At 53.2% G+C, this 17,427-nt stretch overlaps 6 protein-coding genes across 6 annotated transcripts; 2 read left to right on the plus strand and 4 right to left on the minus strand.

The window, feature by feature from the left end:
• The first annotated feature begins 148 nt into the window (after positions 1-148).
• Positions 149-3,139, plus strand: MDE1 (Methylthioribulose-1-phosphate dehydratase). Its single transcript, XM_062885175.1, has 4 exons — positions 149-351; positions 471-1,144; positions 1,251-1,763; positions 1,828-3,139. The coding sequence occupies exons 2-4, from the start codon at positions 972-974 to the stop codon at positions 1,922-1,924; spliced, it is 783 nt and encodes a 260-aa protein (XP_062748123.1). The 5' UTR covers positions 149-351; positions 471-971; the 3' UTR covers positions 1,925-3,139.
• On the minus strand, positions 2,119-4,093 carry QC762_107690 (uncharacterized protein; the record flags this gene model as incomplete). The annotated part of the gene is made up of 3 exons (XM_062885176.1): positions 2,772-4,093; positions 2,549-2,641; positions 2,119-2,127 (listed from the first exon to the last, which is right to left on the minus strand). Exons 1-3 carry the CDS (start codon positions 2,988-2,990, stop codon positions 2,119-2,121), a joined length of 321 nt encoding a protein of 106 aa, XP_062748124.1. The 5' UTR covers positions 2,991-4,093.
• Positions 4,094-5,376: 1,283 nt separating this feature from the next.
• QC762_107700 (uncharacterized protein) lies at positions 5,377-6,159 on the minus strand (the record flags this gene model as incomplete). The annotated part of the gene is made up of 1 exon (XM_062885177.1): positions 5,377-6,159. The coding sequence occupies one exon, from the start codon at positions 6,157-6,159 to the stop codon at positions 5,377-5,379; it is 783 nt and encodes a 260-aa protein (XP_062748125.1).
• A 395-nt stretch (positions 6,160-6,554) lies between these two features.
• Positions 6,555-7,390, minus strand: SLD5 (GINS complex subunit; the record flags this gene model as incomplete). Its single annotated transcript, XM_062885178.1, has 2 exons — positions 7,174-7,390; positions 6,555-7,092 (listed from the first exon to the last, which is right to left on the minus strand). Exons 1-2 carry the CDS (start codon positions 7,296-7,298, stop codon positions 6,555-6,557), a joined length of 663 nt encoding a protein of 220 aa, XP_062748126.1. The 5' UTR covers positions 7,299-7,390.
• Positions 7,391-8,027: 637 nt separating this feature from the next.
• On the plus strand, positions 8,028-10,426 carry QC762_107720 (uncharacterized protein). The gene is made up of 3 exons (XM_062885179.1): positions 8,028-8,701; positions 8,754-9,233; positions 9,289-10,426. The coding sequence occupies exons 1-3, from the start codon at positions 8,313-8,315 to the stop codon at positions 10,049-10,051; spliced, it is 1,632 nt and encodes a 543-aa protein (XP_062748127.1). The 5' UTR covers positions 8,028-8,312; the 3' UTR covers positions 10,052-10,426.
• Positions 10,427-12,760: 2,334 nt separating this feature from the next.
• Positions 12,761-16,740, minus strand: RIM8 (ph-response sensor protein). The gene is made up of 2 exons (XM_062885180.1): positions 15,303-16,740; positions 12,761-15,249 (listed from the first exon to the last, which is right to left on the minus strand). Exons 1-2 carry the CDS (start codon positions 15,813-15,815, stop codon positions 13,234-13,236), a joined length of 2,529 nt encoding a protein of 842 aa, XP_062748128.1. The 5' UTR covers positions 15,816-16,740; the 3' UTR covers positions 12,761-13,233.
• Positions 16,741-17,427: the final 687 nt, after the last annotated feature.

Consider the following 17,427-nt stretch of genomic DNA (forward strand, 5'->3'; position numbering starts at 1 on the left):
ATGTGAATGGCTCTCAATTGCTGTTCTTTGGGGCTGTTGGAGACACCGTTTCTCAATGTGGGGCATTGGAGCTGACAGGTCCTCCACTCTCAGCCTTTCACATTCTTCTGCTTCAATATTCGAAACCACGCCGCCCAGAGGAAGCGGTACCGTTTCCCGAATGGTAATTATGGTAGTACGCCTAACTTGACCAGACAAGGCAGTCCGGTCGATTCAAGGTGAAACTTCGATGGCCACATATCTCGGCTCCGTGGTCTGGGGTTCCGCCTTTTGCTGACTGAGCAGGCGGCATTGAACAACCAGTTCCAAGCTGTCTTCCGGTCCTCAAGAGGCATAAATATGCAATTGGAGGTATGTGGTCTCTCGAGGGTCCCCGGTCAAGTTATTGACTGCATTTTCTGGACTTTATCCACTGTTTGGTATGGCTTATCTCTAAAGTGTATATCAAGCTTTATCTAACGCTACACCAGCTGTTCCTTTCTCTATTACCCAAGTTCTCTCACTGAGACCACGTGGAGACAAGTAACTTGGTCATACTCGAGAATCTCAAAGTCTTTTCCAATGAAATATCACAAGTGCACATGTCCGATATCACTCTCTGGGTGGACCTGAGTAGCAATGCCGGGAGCTGCTAAAGTCGCCGCATGGCCTGTCCCGCCGAGTGTCCGCCCGTTCGTTCGCTCGGCAGACCAGTGAGTGGTGGGTAAGGTTGGGTGGTGTTTCGTTCGGAGCCACTCCGAACCGCAGCGGCCTTCCTTGTCGCAATTTAGCCCCAAATAGCCTCATTTTCGTTTTTGATACTGCCGACTTGCTCAAGATTTGCCGGTAAAGATAGACAGCCCTCTGTGTCTCTCCCAAACCCTTCAAACAACCACCTTGGCCTTTTGGAGACACACCTGGTCCGACTCGGTCAGCCAATCCGACCCCGCAGCCTCCATCCACCGCCGTCATCCCGCCCACTAGCAGCGAATATGACCCCGCCAACCACCGGCCTGCCGGCCGAGAACACCACCGACAACAACGACCATCTCGTACAGTCGGATGACCCCGAGCACCCGGCGAACTTGATCCCCTCGCTTTGCGCAAAGTTCTGGACTCTCGGTTGGGTGACCGGCACCGGCGGTGGTGCCTCTATTCGCGATGAGTACTAAATATTTCTCTCCTTATCGATAACCCCGCATATCACCACTATCACCCACCACCAGCGCAGCCATTGATAAGTCCAACACCAACTAACAAGCGCGATGTAGCGACCTAGTCTACCTCGCCCCTTCGGGTGTTCAAAAGGAGCTCATGAAGCCCTCCGACATCTACGTCCTCTCTCTCGCTGCCCAGGCGCAATCCCTCTCCCGCCGCCAGCGAGTCTACCTCCGCAGCCCACCGGTTTACAAGCCCAGCCAGTGCACCCCCCTCTTCCTCGCCGCCTTCACCAAGCGCAATGCCGGCTGCTGCATCCACACCCACTCCCACTGGGCCGTCCTCGTGACGTTGATCCTCGAACAGCAAAGAAGCAAGGAGTTCCGCATCAACAACATTGAGCAGATCAAGGGGTTCGGCAAGGGCTTCCAGAAGAGCGGGAACCTTGGGTACCATGATACGCTTGTGATTCCCGTAATTGAGAACACGGCGCATGAGGAGGACCTGACAGAGTTTTTGGAGGAGGCAATGGACAAGTACCCGGATACGTATGCTGTGTTGGTAAGGAGGCATGGTGTTTATGTTTGGGGGGATAATGTCCACAAAGCGAAGACACAGTGTGAAAGGTATGCTTGTTGAAATTGCCACTCTTGCTTTCTGGATAATAGACACTGACATGATCCTCGCCAGCTTGGACTACCTCTTCCAACTAGCCGTCGAGATGAAGCAGCTCGGTCTGCCCTGGATCACAGACATCGAGCCGACCATCCCAACAAGAAAGGATTAGAGATATGACAGACAACCACTTCAATAATGTCCAAATAATACCCAGTGACACAGCATCTCACGTCAAGCAAGCACAAGCATCATCATTCAAATTTTAGCAATTCTTTTTCCATTAAACCCTTCCATTACACCGCCACAACTCCAAGCCCAGAATATCCAAATCAGACATTATACCATTTCCCCCTTCCGACCCTTTTAGGCCTCCTTTCTTACCCCCAGCCACAAGTAATTGATATTTCCCAAAACTACGCACAAAGAATCGAAACCCCCGCCCCCCTTCCCCTTTTCCGTCAACCCCCATTTACAAAGCCAGAACAGCACCCAAAAAAGCCAACAATCCCATCCCGGAGCCGACAACAGCACCGGGAACGGCAGCGTTGCTGGTCACGCTAGCCGGGGCGCCAGTAGTAGTGGGGTTGCCCTCCTGGTTGTTGGTAGTGCCGTTCCCGCCTTCCTCGCCATCATCATTGTTGTCATTGTCGTCGTCGTTGTTGTTGTTGTTGTTGTTGTCAGAGTTGTTATTGTTGTTGTTACCAGAGTTGTTGCTGTTGCCATTGCCAGAGCTAGAGCCACCAGTGGGCTTGGGAGCAACACCGGGGGTGGCGGTGTAGTAGTGGGCGGCGACGCAGGCGTTGTAGCACTGGCCGTAGGCGAGGTTGTCGGCTTCGGTGCCGTTGCCCTTGGGGCATTCGGAGACGCACTTGTTTGTGGCTTCGACCTAGAGGGCACGCAGGTGTGTTAGTCATGAAGGTTTGGTTGGTTGTGGCTTGGGATAACAAAGTTTGTGGTTATATATGTGGGACAACCACAAAAGGGGGGTCTCTTAGGAGGGAGATATGACGACGTACATCTTGCTCGCCGGGGTTGGGCACTGGGTTGCACTTGGCCGTGCAGTTGACGTCGCCGGGGGTGCAGGCGTTGATGCAGCGGAGGATCTCGGCCTGCTGGGAGTTTTGGGCGGCGGTGGCTGGGTCGATGGAGGTGTTGATCGAGACGGTGGTGGAGGTGCCCTGGGCGCTGGCGAGGGCGGCGAGGGCGCCGGTGAGGATGAGGGATGTGACGCGCATTTTGGCTGTGGTGTTGATGTTGATATTAAGACAATAAAGTGAGGGTTTGTTTACTTTAAAGAATGTGTCAAGATGGTAGCGACAGTATTATTAGGAAGAGAGATCCAACACACAGCAGATAGGCAGTATAAGACTGATGATGATGATGAAGAGATGAGGAGAGGGAAGAGGAAAGAATGAGAGCCAAGGGGGGGGGGAAGGTTGGAAGGTGGGAGTACTAAATAGCCAGCTACGTTATTGCGGCTTGCGCCTTCGCCTCTTCGCTCTCAGCCAGCCAACACCTTTTGGTGTGGTCTCGCATCCCCATGCCACTACCATGATACCCACAAAAAAAAACAAAGAGGGAGAGGCTAGGACATGCAACCCTCGGGCGGTGATGGGCGTTTGCTTGGTCTGCCAATGCGTGAATAGCTGTAGGTACCAAGGTACCTTTGACCGTGACGACGGTAACCCTTCTCCCCCAGTCCACTCTTTTTCAAACACGAGGGGGGGGTCATCCCTCCAGTCCTCTCTTTCTCTCTCAAGCGTTACCCATTCCCTTCTCGCTCCATCCAATCTTCGATTGGCGCGGCGCGGCACACACACACACACGGCGGGGAACCCGACAGGCGGCAAGGGCTCCCTCTTCCAAGGGGGAGGCGTGAAAGATGTGGTGGTGGTTGTTGATTCTATGATTTTCTGTGCCATTTTTAAGATCCGAGATGGGGCTCTTGTCACTCACTCCCACGCAACAGCCACGCTCTCTTCTCTGTCTTTTGCCCCGACATCTCACAACCATGATTTTTGGACTGTCCCACGTTACGCAAACTCACTCACACAGGCCCCAGGTTTGCCAGTCAGTCACTTGACATGGATTGGTTTTGGAGGGGGCAGGAAAAACAGCTTGGACAGATAATCTCCCAAGGTGAAATTGCGGGTTTCGCCAAGACAAGCCCACATCGAACTGGTCCGTGGTCCGTGGTCGATCTGCTGCTTTTCTGGGCACCAATCAGCGGGCGGGAAATCGCGTAATGGGTTACTTAAAAGACGGGGAATGATCTTTTTCGTGTCAGTCTGTTCTGTTGTCTGTGTAACCACAGCTGAATGCTCTGCTGCTCATGTTGGCTGCATCTTCTATCTTGAGAAACTCACAGAGCCCTTCAAACATCCCATCTTCATCGAGAACAGACAAAATCCCCAGACCCTTAGCGCTGGCTCTTAGGTCAGGTCAAAGTTGTCAGGGACACTGACAGACGCATGTGAAGTCACTGGTCCGAACAGCAGCAGCACCACATGCACAAGCGTCCAGCCAAAGCGGACCGCCGGACAACCCCTGCCGAGACATTTCAGGACAAGCCACCGAGCCCCCCAGGCATGGCATCTCATGACTTTCTCATCACAGACAGCCGGAGCTGGACAAGTTCTTGGGGATCATATCACAAACCATCAAACTTCTTTTCTCTTCCACAGTCTGACAAAAACCTCAGCCCACAGGTGGAACATTCGTATACACTATAACCCTTCGTGTCCAATCCCATCGCAAATGGACCCCATATGAGCTGGCAAAAACACCAGCCTCACAATGTCCACTCGATACGAACGTATTACTACCTCCCAAGACTAATGTAAAGCAATCTCACCTTGTAATCGAAGCCACTGGAACATTCAACAATGATTGGCATGGCAGATACAACACCAGCATTGCTCTCAGCGTTCAATATCGGACGAGTTCATCCGATGTTTTTGTTTCCATCAGTACTGTGTTATCTGAGCCAACCCTCCCTTGCTTCAAAATGGTAGATTATGCATTCTTTGTTTTTGGACCCTCAAACCTCAGCTCTTTCTTTTTTTTTTCTTTTTTTCTCTCTTCTAGCTCACTCATCCCCAGCCGAAAAATACCCACCTCACCAACCCCCCTCCGCTCATTGTTCATGCACAAAAGCAGCGGATGAGCATGTAGGTCCCTGCTTTTGCATACATGCATAATGTAATGCCAACTGCCAGCATCCCCATACAATTCTCCAACAATACCAACCTCTCAAGAAAAAACTTTAAATCTTCTCAATCGAATCAACAAATACCCACCACCAGACCCCACAACCCCGAGTCACGTCATTAGGTGGGTTTGACAAGGCTTATTAACCCTCAAACCCCTGGGCCTGAGAGGAAATCGAGATCGCGTATCGTAGCCTTGTGGACGAGGCTCCACCGACGACGACGGGTCATTAAACTGTAAAGGGGACATCCACTTCACTTTATACCAACCTTGTGTGTGTAGAGTTACATATTGCAGAAAACAAGTGCTGGACCAAATGTTAGCTTGATATATCAGAAGATTAATCTGCAACAATATAAACATCGGAATGGACATCAATTCCATCCCACCCAATCCCCCATGCCACCCTTATCACCATGGTATACGCCCCTCCTTAGCCGAGTAACTCTCCGTCTCCCCTTCCCCTCCCATCGTAGCCAACCTGACAGCATTTACCGCCCCCTCCTCCACACTCTTAAGCCCCTGAAACTTATTCAAATTCGTACTGCAATACCCCGGACAACAAACGTTCACCTTCCACCCCTTCCCATCCCCATCCTCCCCCTCAGCCTTCTCAAACCTAATCACATAATGCAAACTGAGCATGTTCAACGCCGTCTTGCTGGCACAGTAAGCAGTATAAGTATCCACATGGCAGTGGTGCCCCTTGTCCGCCCTGCACGTCAAGCTCCCCATCACCGACCCCATCATCACTATCCTTCTCACCTTGGCGGACTTCTCCATCAGGGGTATAAACGCGTCCGTGACCATGGCTACCGAGGTGACATTTGTGTCTAGGATTATTGCCCATTTGAGACGGGGGGAGATGTCGGGGATGTTGTCGAAGGCGTGTTCGGATATACCAGCGTTGTTGATCAACACGTCGAGGCGGCCGTGGGTGGATGAGACGTGGGATACTGCTGCGGCGATGGAGGCGTCCGAGGTTACGTCTAGGATGAGGGTTTCGCCGGATAGGCCTCGAGATTTGAGGGAGCTGACTGCTTCTTCGAGCGGTTGCTTGCGGCGGCCGGTCATGATGATGTGGTAGTCTTTGTGTTCGGTGGCGAGCTTTTTGGCGATTTCGAAGCCGATGCCTTGGTTGGCGCCCGTGATGAGGACGATGGTGGTGTCTGGTGAGGCCATGGTTGCGGTCATGAGCTCTGGACGGTGAGTGAGGTGAGTGTGTCGACTCGGTCTGTCGAATCAGTGGTGTGGGTGATAGTAAGGTGGCGATAAATATAGTCGTCGAGCTTGTCTGTGCATCATGGTTTTATCATGAATCTTAAGCCCGGATACGTATTGGGGTATGGGGATAAGCTCTCGTCCGCCAATTCACCCCCTTTATTGGTCTGAGCGTCCGGCAGTTTCCTTATGTTGGAAACAGCCCAACTGCCGCCTCACCGTGACGGTGTTCGGAACGGAGCAAAGGCCGGCGTCCTTATGTCCGTCACAACAGAGCCGAGTCCTGGTTGCGGTTGAAATATCGCAAGATCACCACCGCACAGCACATGCGTTCACGCGATGCTGCCCCCTCTTGAGCGTTTGCAAAATCACACCAGTTCTGCGCTTCCATTTTCTACCAGGGTCTTTGCATCGGCCCATCGCAAAATGACGATATCGCTTTCTCGCCCGTCCATGGCACCGTCCGAGTCAACACCGCGCCCTTCGACCAAAGTGTCCTTTAGCAGCCTGATGAACACGGCGGACTCTAGATCTGGAGTTTCCACCATGTTGATACCTGCCGAGTCGTTGAGGTTTTGCAAGGCTGAAGGAAAGGAAGAGAGGAACGACGAGAGGTAGTGGTTGTGAAGAAGAGCCTGGTGACGGGTCGCATAGGCTAGCTCCATTTCGGAAAGTCGGGCTCTCAGCGCGTCGGTCGAGAGGTAGTGTAGAGTGTGTCTGTCTATCTTTGAAATTCGAGCGCGGAGGTAGCTTCGAACGAGGTACTTGAAGCGCTCCAGTTCGGTTTGTATGACGATGAGAGCAAAGTTGGTCTTGGGGTCCATGTCGCCGGTCATCTCCTCGACCTTTTCGATCTGGCGCTTGATACTATCATTGACGCGTTCGAAGAGGCCATCTGCCGGCCAGCTGCAGGTGTCAAAAAAACCGCCAGGTTAGCAACGGACAGTTCGGCGACTGTTACTTTGTTGGAAGATGTTGTTTGCATACGGGAGAAGCTCGGGCGCTGATCGCTCGGCAATCCAGGCACGCGTTAACTCTTGAAGATTACGCTTTTCTTGTGGCACGGCATGGAAGGTCGGGTCGACTTCCCTGAGGATGTCGTCGATATCCATGGTCGGAGGTGTTACAGATACAGGGAGGGAATTCGGTCAGGGGAGTTCGTCAGCAGCAGCAGATGCTTCGCAATGCAGCTTCCAGGCCCTTGGTTGACTTTCATGTCTGGCACCTTTTTTCCAAGTTCTCGGCGTCGGAGGGGTTAGCGCGGGGCACCCCACCCGCTCCAAAGAGGAGGTGGGCCCATTGGGCGATCGGGATGGGGGCCAAGCTCCATCCGACGACGGCTCATCCCGCTTGTCCCTGGCACGTAGCCGGGCGCTCTATCAGCATTCAGCAACAATCTGATTGTCGTCAACTTGTTGAAGACACAGCACTGTCATGAGTGAGATCATACGATAATCCCAAATTCTAGAAGCAATTTGTCCAAGCCCGCCTTCTCCGCGCTCTCCGAAAACATGGCTGCTTCCACACCACCTCCACAAAGCCACCGATCGAGCTTCAGCTGCAGAGGTCGGAGAAGGATGAACAATGCCCTTGTGTGAGAGGTCCAAATCAGTCGCACAGCCTTACAACGCAGACGCGCCGATACTCCAACCAGTAACCAACCCGGCCAACTTCAGCCAGATGCATCCGGCGAGACGGACTTGCGTCTTGATCTCTGCCAGACCAGTCGAGTCAGGCCTTGGCAGTCCTCGGCCTGCAGCGCTTGGTACCACAGCTACTTACTGAGCATCGAGATTCCGTATACCAAAGTGTGTAGCTATGTTCACTCCCCCACTTGGATGGGCTGGGTCAGCCAGGCTGTGGCCACTTGCTGCCGACCATAGCTTGGTGGGTGAAGTCGGTGTGGGAATGGCAGCAGCAGCCACAAAACCACAATGTCTCAGGCGTCGATTTGTTGTCTTCTGACGCGGTGCCCACCAGGCTAAGGTAGTTCGCTGTGTACAACCCGGAGCCTATCCTCGAGCAACACGGCATCCGGCTAGACTAATGAGCAAACTCATGACCTCTGGGCCTTCCCATCTCTCGTCCCTTTTGATCTGGGAATCGCATCATGGTATGCTATCGCCATGTCGTCCGTCTTAGGCCGGCTGCCTGCTCTCATCACAATTCTATTCTTGGCACTTGCCGTCAGTCAAGCCTTATGCTTCATTGCGGCAGATGATGATTCCGAGGCCGATCTGACCCGGTACATGGCAATACGGAGCGATCCCGTCCCCGGTACACCCGCTTTACTCGGTCTTACGGAGCATATCTTCGGCGTTGGAAGACGGGACTGCCTCGCGAATGGGACAAACTTTTGCTTCGACAATAATGTCGATTCATGTTCCGGTTGTGGGAATTGCTGTCGTGACGGTGATCGAAAGTACTGTTGTGCCGCTGGACGACCATGTTGTGGATCGGGATGCTGTTTGGCTGGCCAGATATGTTCTCCCAAGGGGAGTTGCGTCTCGTCCGTGTAAGTCATAATACCATTCACAACCAGAACATAGAGTTAACCTTTTGAGTAGGGAGACGGTGACGATTACCAAGACTATCTTCGAAACCACCACCCGCATCGCAACACAGCGAGCTACCATCCTTGTGGTCAAGATCGAGTCTTCCACCGTTGTATCGACAGTTGATGTGACTGTCTCGAGCGCTGATACCCAGACCAACATCGTCTGGAAGACTGTGACCATCACTGCTCCTCCAGCCAAACGATCTGCTGTGCTGCTGGAAGTGCCGCATTCTAACAGAAACAACCATCCGTTCAAGGTTCCGTCCATCACCAGGCTCTTCATCTCTCTGGTGCTTGAGAAAAACTCTTCAGGCAGTAGAAACAAACGGCGAGGAGGCGTTGGCGGACTTATACCGAGACAAAATCCTTCAACGAGCACCATCACCAAGTTTGTCACAGAAATCGCCGACGTCGTTAGCACGACCTCGACGACTGTCATGGTTCAGACAACGTCAACCTTTGTGACGACAGTCTTTCAAACAAACACTCGGTATGGAATCAACCACCTCGGGCGATCTGTTGCTCGGATGCTAATCTTTGACTAGAGTCCTCCACGCCCTCGCAACCGTTGTCGAGACCTCCACCCTTACCATAACCTCCAGGCCCCCGGTAGTCCAAACAATAACCACAACCGCCAGTCTAATCCTCCCACCCCTTATAACTTCTACCGATGTTTCTTCTACACCATCCACATCTTCATCACCAACCACTACCTCCACCCCAGCACCCTCTCAGTCCCTCCCCACAACAACAATAGCAGGCATCGCAGCCGGCACCAGCGTCCTAGCCCTCGTTCTTGCGGGTCTAGTCATCTTTTTCATCCGCCGCCGCCGCTACCAAACCCAACGCCCAGCTTCGGCCCTCTTCCCCTTTGACCCCAACGATCCCGAGCATGACTACCAAAAGACGATTCCCACGACAACCGTCACAGCGGAACCGACTCTACCGAGGATATTACCTCACTTTGCCCCAGCAGCACCAGCTCATCACCACTCCCAGCCACCTGCTCTGACGCCAGCGTATCAATCTCCACCGCAGGACCAGCAGCAGCAGCACAGGAGGAACAGCTCGGGGTTCACGACGCTGGTGGGGACGCCGCCTGGGAGCACGGGGAGTAGTAGTGCTGTTCTTGCCAAGGGTAAGGCAAAGGAGTACAGAAAATCAGGCTCGTCGTCGTCACCGCCGCCGATTGCTGAGGTTCAGGGGAGTGAGGTGCCTGTTGAGGGGGCGGTGGAGGTAGAGGGGAGTCCAGTTGGTTGTTCTGGGTCTGGATCGAGGAATTGGGGGGGAAGGGGGTCTATGGGTTGAGTTTTTTCTTTCTCTTTTTCTTGGATATAAAAGGGGTTGGTTCGCTGCCTGGTGCAGAGATTAGGAGTGTGAGACTGTGGGGGGGATTGATTGTTTTTGTTTTGTTTGCTTTGGGTTTTTGTTTGGGGCTTGGATGATACCACTTTTTCGCTCGCTTTGTTGATGGTTTAAATGGTAAAAATGAGGGGAATATGGGAAAAATCTACAAGGATTTTTATGAGGGTTATTATTATGGTTTTGATACCATTGGTTAATATTGGAGAGATGGGGGTCTGCTATCTATGAGTTTATGATGCCGCATTGTCAAATAGGAAGGTTTTATCGAGATGTAGCTGCTTGGGCTAGGTTGGTGGAATACGTTCGCTAATATTCAGCATGGTTGTTTGCAATTACCAACCCTTCTCGTGTATTTTGCCCCATCACACTGGGGTGATATGTCTGCTTTTTCATGTCGACATCTTAATAGCCTGCCACGCTGAATGTAAACAATATCCAAGTGCCAGCATTTCTTGACTCCCAATTGGGCCACGGTGAGCATCTTTCGAAGTCGAGTTGAAGACAATCTTTGACGGCCTCCTGGGTGTAGTTGGCGTGATAGGTTAAGGATTGGAGATCCCGTTGCTTACCTGGTCACGCTATTATAAGATGAAGCTTCGAGGGTACCTATGTAATCCCTTCCTCCCCCCTCCCTTTGCCTGGAAAGCGGACCCACCGTGAAAGCTTACGGTAGGCAACATAAAAGTGATCAATAGACCATAAGAGAGAGAGAAAAAAGAGTTATATACTACCCCTACTCCTAGTCCGACTACTCCCAGCACAAAGTCCCAAAACATATCCCTACTCTTATTAGACTTAACGTGATCCACCATCGAGCGGGACACCCCATCGACCGGGACACTTTTCCAGACCACAACCACAACAAACTCTAAAATCCCATAAAACACTAATCAAATCAATTGCAGCTACTCAGCATCACTTGAAGCATCTGTTTCCCCAGCCTCTGGGCATGTCCTTGCATTGTGGCCAGTCTTGCGGCAGATGCCACAGTGCCGCGAACCCATCCGACGCCTCTTTGACGACCCTTCATTTTCGCTTTCGACGCGTCCTTCCGCTTCAACTACGCCCTTCTCTGCCATTATATCCCTAGCCTGGCTTCCATTAATGGCCCCTCCATCTTGGAGACGCGTCCGTTTGGCCCTCCGGCGCTTGGAAAGTGCTTCGTTGGCCTCCTGAAGTGTCCGTACCTCGGCTTGTAAAAGGGTCACCTGATGGGAAAATACCTGCATTCCTTTCGAAAGCTGATCAACAGCAGCTAAAATCGGAGTCGGAGAGCTCGACTGATGTCTTGCAATCCGAACTTTAATAAGGGTAGACTGCGAGAGGGCTTCGTTGGTAGTCTTGGGCGTCTTAAAGAACCAAGGTGTTGGTGGCCCATCAGGGGTCCCAGGGGGGGTTGGTGTCCGCAACTTGACATCTAGCTTCGAAAGGACGGCCTGCGGGTCGTAGGGGATAAGTCCAGACCCCCGAAAACCCCCGAGAACGTTTTCTTGGGTGAAAGTCCGGCTGAAGGCGGCTTTGAACGCAAGGAAGAACTCGGGCTTCGTGATATGCGTGATCCGGGCTTTGATGAAGTGCTCGATTTCAGCACCGTACATCTTCTTTAGGACGCTATAACAACCCACATCGAGAGGCTGGGTAAGATGCGAGGAATGGGAAGGCAGACAAATGGTGACAATGTTATTCTCCTTGCAATAGTCCTCGAATTCGGCGTTAACATGGCTCTCATGGCCGTCGAGCACCAGCATCCGATATACACCCCTCCGACGGTGTTTAGTGTGCTCATCAAAATGCTGCAGCCATTCCAGAGCAGTCTTATTATCTGTCCATCCGTTGGTTGTTGTTGCGACGGCCCAGTCGTCAGGTATCTGATGTTCGGAGTACCAGCTGGCGAGGTGGAAACGGCCCTTCACCACCAAGAAAGGCGGCACCACATACCCGTCGCCAGCAATAGTGCAAATCGCTGTCGCCCATTCTCGATTGCCCGGCTGAATAGCCTTTGGTTTGCCGACCCGATCGGAGCGCGTGACCACCATCCCTGGCCGTATCATGCCCATCATAAAGCCCGTCTCGTCGAAGTTGTAGAAGTCGCAGTCGAGGATGCCGTATTTCGCACGCATGTTGGCAACCAGTCGGAACCATGGCTCGATAATTGCAGGATCTTCACAGAGGCCTCTTTGATAGTCATAGACGCGATTAAAACGCGTCTTTAACTCTGGACGTCGGGTAACGAAGCGGTCTGGCCAGTTCTATCCGACCTGTCGCGCACCGCGTTTCCGAAGCAGGAGATTGGCCATATCACCCACGTCGACAATCCGGGGCGAAACCCTCGCGAATCTCGGTCGAGTACATATTGAACAATCACCTCCTCTTCTATCGTAGTCAAATTCGAACGTGCGTTGTAACTGTCGAACTTCGCAACTCGGCCCTTCATTCTCGCAGCAATTGTGGACTTGGGCACGTTGTATATTTCTGCGGCGCGTCGGATGCTCAAGCGCGGTGTTGATCGAATCGCATTGATCGCTAAAAGGACTCGATTTTCTGGCAAGCTGTCGGACATTGTTGTGATAGAGAAAACGCGAATTGAAGTTGGGTGGTTATAGTGGGAGAAAAAGTGTCCCGGTCAATGGGGTGTCCCGCTCGATGGTGGATCACGTTATACAATAATACAAATTCCCATTTCAACAAAAATTCCAAAAATTTCCACAACCCCCCACCCTCTTCTCTTCAACCCTCCTCAACTTCCCTTCTTCTTCCCCATGTCCACCTCCATTCTCAACAACTTCTCCTCTACCCTTCCCAGACCAACATATTAAAAAAAAACCCCCCAAAAAAAAGACATCACTATAAATCTTACTCATGGGTGGGGCATGATTGGTAGTAAAAAAAAACCTAAGAACAACATCAACTTCATTATTCCTTTGGAAAAATAATGACAATGATGAAAGAAAGACCCCCTCACCCCCCCTCCTAATGAAATGTCCAGAAATCAGAAAAAGTTGCCATGAAAACGATTGTCCGTAAATGACTCCAAAACCAACAAATTTCAAAACAAGTCCGCTGGCTGTGACCCGCCCACAAGAAAAATAAACGAATGCTTCACCCTAGAGCATTGAATGGCTCTGTCACCTCTCATACCTCGGCAGTTCCTCCCCCACCGCATCCACCGGCCCTCTCCCCGCCCCCGGCGAAGCCCCTGCATAAGAAAAATGCCTCCCGTAATCCTCCTCCTCATCATTAATCACCGGCGCCGTCGGCTCAAAGTCCGCCACCGCAGCAGACACTATCGGTGGTGCACTCGGCGGTATTGACGAACCACTAGGCCCCGCCATGGCGTTATCATCGTAATCCTCCGGGAACTCCGGCGGCGCGCTCGCCTCGGCAAGCAACCGTCGCCGCTCAAGCTCTTGTTTATCCTCTGTCGAGTTCGTCACCGCACCACCCGAGAGCTCTTCCAGTGTGGGCGCCGACGGTGGTTCTTCTGGTGGCGACTCGGCAGGGAGGGCAAGATCAGGAGGTGCCGAGGGCGTGTCGTCAGCGTCGTAGATGTTTTCCCCGTTGACCACGTCGCTAGAGTTAGACGGGCCGGCGGCAACGGGTGCGTCTGGCGGTTGGCTGGGAAGTAACCTCTGCTCGGCGCGTCTGATCCGTTCCTTCTCGTCGAGCGAGCTCTCGTCAGGGACGTCTGGGGGTGGTATGTAATGCGGAACTGGCGGCGGTGGTGGCGGTTGGGCCGGGACCGTCTCCCAGTAGGGAATCTGCTGGGTGGATTGGGCAGGATATGGCGTAGGAAACGGGGGGTAATCCTGCGGGTAGGCCGATTCTGGTCCGTAGCCTCCTGGCTCATGTGATGCAGGCCACGGGTGAACATGGTCCGGGGCCTGATTGTGATAATCACTTTCGCGCACTGACACAGTTCGGACCGGCGACGGCAGTTTCGACAGACCTTTGGCCTTGAGCCTTTCACTGTCTGTCGTCCCAACAATAACCTCAAACAACACGGAGATGACGCCCTTTTCTCGACGGAGCCTATCCGTGTCGATAATGCTGGATCCCCATGTTGCGACGGAAGGTGAGCCGGTGTCGTGGGCACTGGATGTCGGGCCCAGAGGGACCCCAGGAATGCTCATTCGCAACCCAGAGGCTACCTTGTTGCCTTGAATCTGGCCGGCAAGCTTCCCTCCTAGATCGACCAATACCTCGATGTGATATTGAAATTTGATCATCTCATAAGGGACGCCCTTGATGGTTGGAAATACGTCCTCGGGAACCCTGATCAGAGTTGTGAAGCTGGCGCTCATGGTGGCTGGGTCAATCCAGAGAGGGTTGATAGCCTGGGAAAGGTCTTTCCGGAAGACACTGCAAGAGCCGGCCGACGAAAGGGATAGACCTCCCAGCCCAGTTTTCGACTTGGGATAAATCTCTTCCTTCTCAGAGCGGCTTTGGCTTTGCGATAGTTCCCTAGAAAGTACACCTGTGGGAGCTGAGTCTATGCGACCGAGCCTGTAGAGAGTGACTATCACACCGTGCATGCTTTTTAGCTGGCGGATGTGCTGCACCGAGATCTTGATGGGAACCACATCTCCAGGAAGGCAGCCACCTTTTAGCAACTCTACTGTCGCTGTGATGGTCCGGTCCTTCAGTGCCGGTCCCTTCTTTCCACCCTGCGATATGACCGACGGTGTTGTATACATTATGTCGCCGTTCCTGCTCGGGGTGGTACTGCTGGTGTGGGCGCTATCGCCGCTGATGCTGCGGACGTCGCTTTGTAACGGTCCCGGGCCATCGTTAGCTGGTGGGCCATGCCCTTGATCATCGCCAAGGACGGACAAGGAGCCCTCGGTAGAGTTCTCATTTGCCCGAGTCGAGTCCAAATCGGATGACCGTTCTGGTGGATCGTGTGAAACGGTGGTGGCGGCCTTTTCTAATGTGGGCCCAGGTTGCTTCTTCTTCCGTGGACGTTTTGATATTGGTTCTAGGTAGATAGTACGCGACGGTGGCGGTTTAAGAGGACCAATATCGACCCTTTCGATGAGATGAATTGGGCACTCAACAGCCGACCTTTGGTCTATTTTGGTAGTGATGGATGGCGGACGTGTCAAAGTCGCAGTGATCCTGTAGGAAATAGTGCCACGCTCAAACTATGTAGACATATCAGCCAATAGTTCGCCCTTGATGGAAATTGCACACGTACATCGATACTGCTAGGAAGCCCCTTTGAGGGAAATAACAGTTCAAAGTTGAATTCGTAGCGGCCCGGCTCGAGCCGGCCATCGGCGCTGAGTGTTTGCTCGTCCTCAAACAAATTGACGCGCCCAACACTGTGGCTTTTCTGGCGCGCGCCGCGGCCAGTGTTTGTTGGAATCTCGGCGGGATTGACAATCGGCTCATTGGCGGGCGCACCTGGGCCCTTGTATACGCGTACGAAGCCGTGCAATGCCACGGTCAAATGGGTGATTCGGACGGGCTTGACGACGGTCAAGATCACGGCGCCCAACACATGGTCTCCAGCGCCATACTTGCGGTAGGGCTCGGCCGGGCGGATGTGGAAATCGGTGATGTGACGGGCGCGTTGGCGGAGGGGGAGGCTAAGGCGGGAAAAGAAGGACCGGCGCGATGAAGATGTGTCGTCAACCGATGTCGAGGCTTGCGCGGACACCAGGGCAGAGGCGGCGGCGCGGTTGTCGGCGGACTTGGAATAGCCCATCTATGCTTTGCTGTGCTGTGACTGCTGAGCATCCAGCACGGGGCAATTGCGTGCGACGGGGCAGAGGTTGTCGAGACGGACAGGACCAGGTATGCTGTCGGCCGAAACAGTACGGGACGGGCGATGGGCGATGAGCGATGGGCGATGGGCGATGGGCGATGGGCGATGGGCGATGGGCGACCGGGTCAGGTCGCGAGAAAGCGTGCCAGAGGAGATTCGGGGGGGGGGAGGGCGTGGTGTCGGCGTGTCGTCGTCCCATGCGGCCGCACGTCGGCTCGCGGCGATGATTCACTCGGGGCTGTCCTCCTTCTCCTTTTCCTTGAAGTTGATCTTTCACGTCGAGGGGCTGTCTTCGAATCCAAAAGGCCAAGAGTTCGTGGTTGATGAGCTTCGGGTTGCATATGCCAAGGCTGTCTGGCTGGCTGCTTGGCTTGCCAAGAGAACAGGAGTCGTGGGAAGCCAAAGGGCGGCGAGACCACGAATAAGACTGAGATGACTGCTAAGGCAGGCCTGGGCACAGCGGGGTTGGCCTTGCGGAACCCGCCGCTGGGGTTGCCGAGGGCGGCCTGGAAAAGCTTGACTCGAGCCCATGCGCCTTACGCAGCATCTGGGATTGGACTCTGAATACGATGCCCCGCGAATGGTGCTCTCAAACATCTTCATGAGGTGCAATTTTTTGTTAACACTCGACCCTGACCGTTTCAGCCGTTCAAGTCTTGATTTTTAACGTGCTATTATCGGCCCACCAACGGTGCGAAACTATACTAGAACAAACCGTTGCGCCAGTCGATCAAAAGTCTGGGGAAGACAGCATGGCTTGATTACGTTCCGTCCTGGCAGTCATGTCTCCCACCGCTCCCCGACGAGTTTTTTTCGCTCATCCTTCGAGATCCCTGTTGGTCGAAGCACAAAGGACGGAACAGGCATTGCCGGATGGGATGGTACGTATTAGCAATAATATGCAGCGTGTGTCGCTAAACTACCCGTTCGGTAGCATATTTCCCATGGTGTTGCACACAACCCGCCTGCTATTCGTTGAAATGACTTCTTGCCTGAAATCTCTGAATCCATACGCTTAGCGAGCTGAGTACGGTGTAAGGGCATACGAGGACCCTGGGGCCAAAGATCTGGCCGCGGTCTTATGTCTTGTATCTCCGACCTCGTGAGAAGCAAACATGGCAGATGCAAGATCTGGGTTCACAAGAGGCAGACAAGAGCAGGGCAGGCCCCGAGCCGTGATATTCTTGGCAGGCACCTTGGCAACGCATGTCAGATCGATCTTCAACATCGCGGGACAGGGCTGGGCTTCGAGGCGGGGTTTCTCTGTGTGGTCAAAATCTAGCAGAAAATGGAGATTTTTAATAAAAAGTCCAAGTACGCGGGATGCAACCTGGTAGCACCTGTCTACTTGGGAGAGGTGAAAAGACCGGACTGTCTTTGGTGCAACTTTCCCCGCCCACACCCGACTAAGCTAGAACTTGGCCAACCTGGGGAAAGGTGAACAACTCGTGAGATGGTGGTGCGCGCACAAGAGCTCATAGATGACGTGTATGAGGTGGAACGTCTACAGTACGAGTACGGGCATATCAGGAAGATTTGGAAGCTATTCTGT

Source organism: Podospora pseudocomata (genome assembly GCF_035222375.1).
Source record: "Podospora pseudocomata strain CBS 415.72m chromosome 1 map unlocalized CBS415.72m_1, whole genome shotgun sequence".
In the NCBI taxonomy this organism is placed as follows: Eukaryota; Fungi; Ascomycota; class Sordariomycetes; order Sordariales; family Podosporaceae; genus Podospora; species Podospora pseudocomata.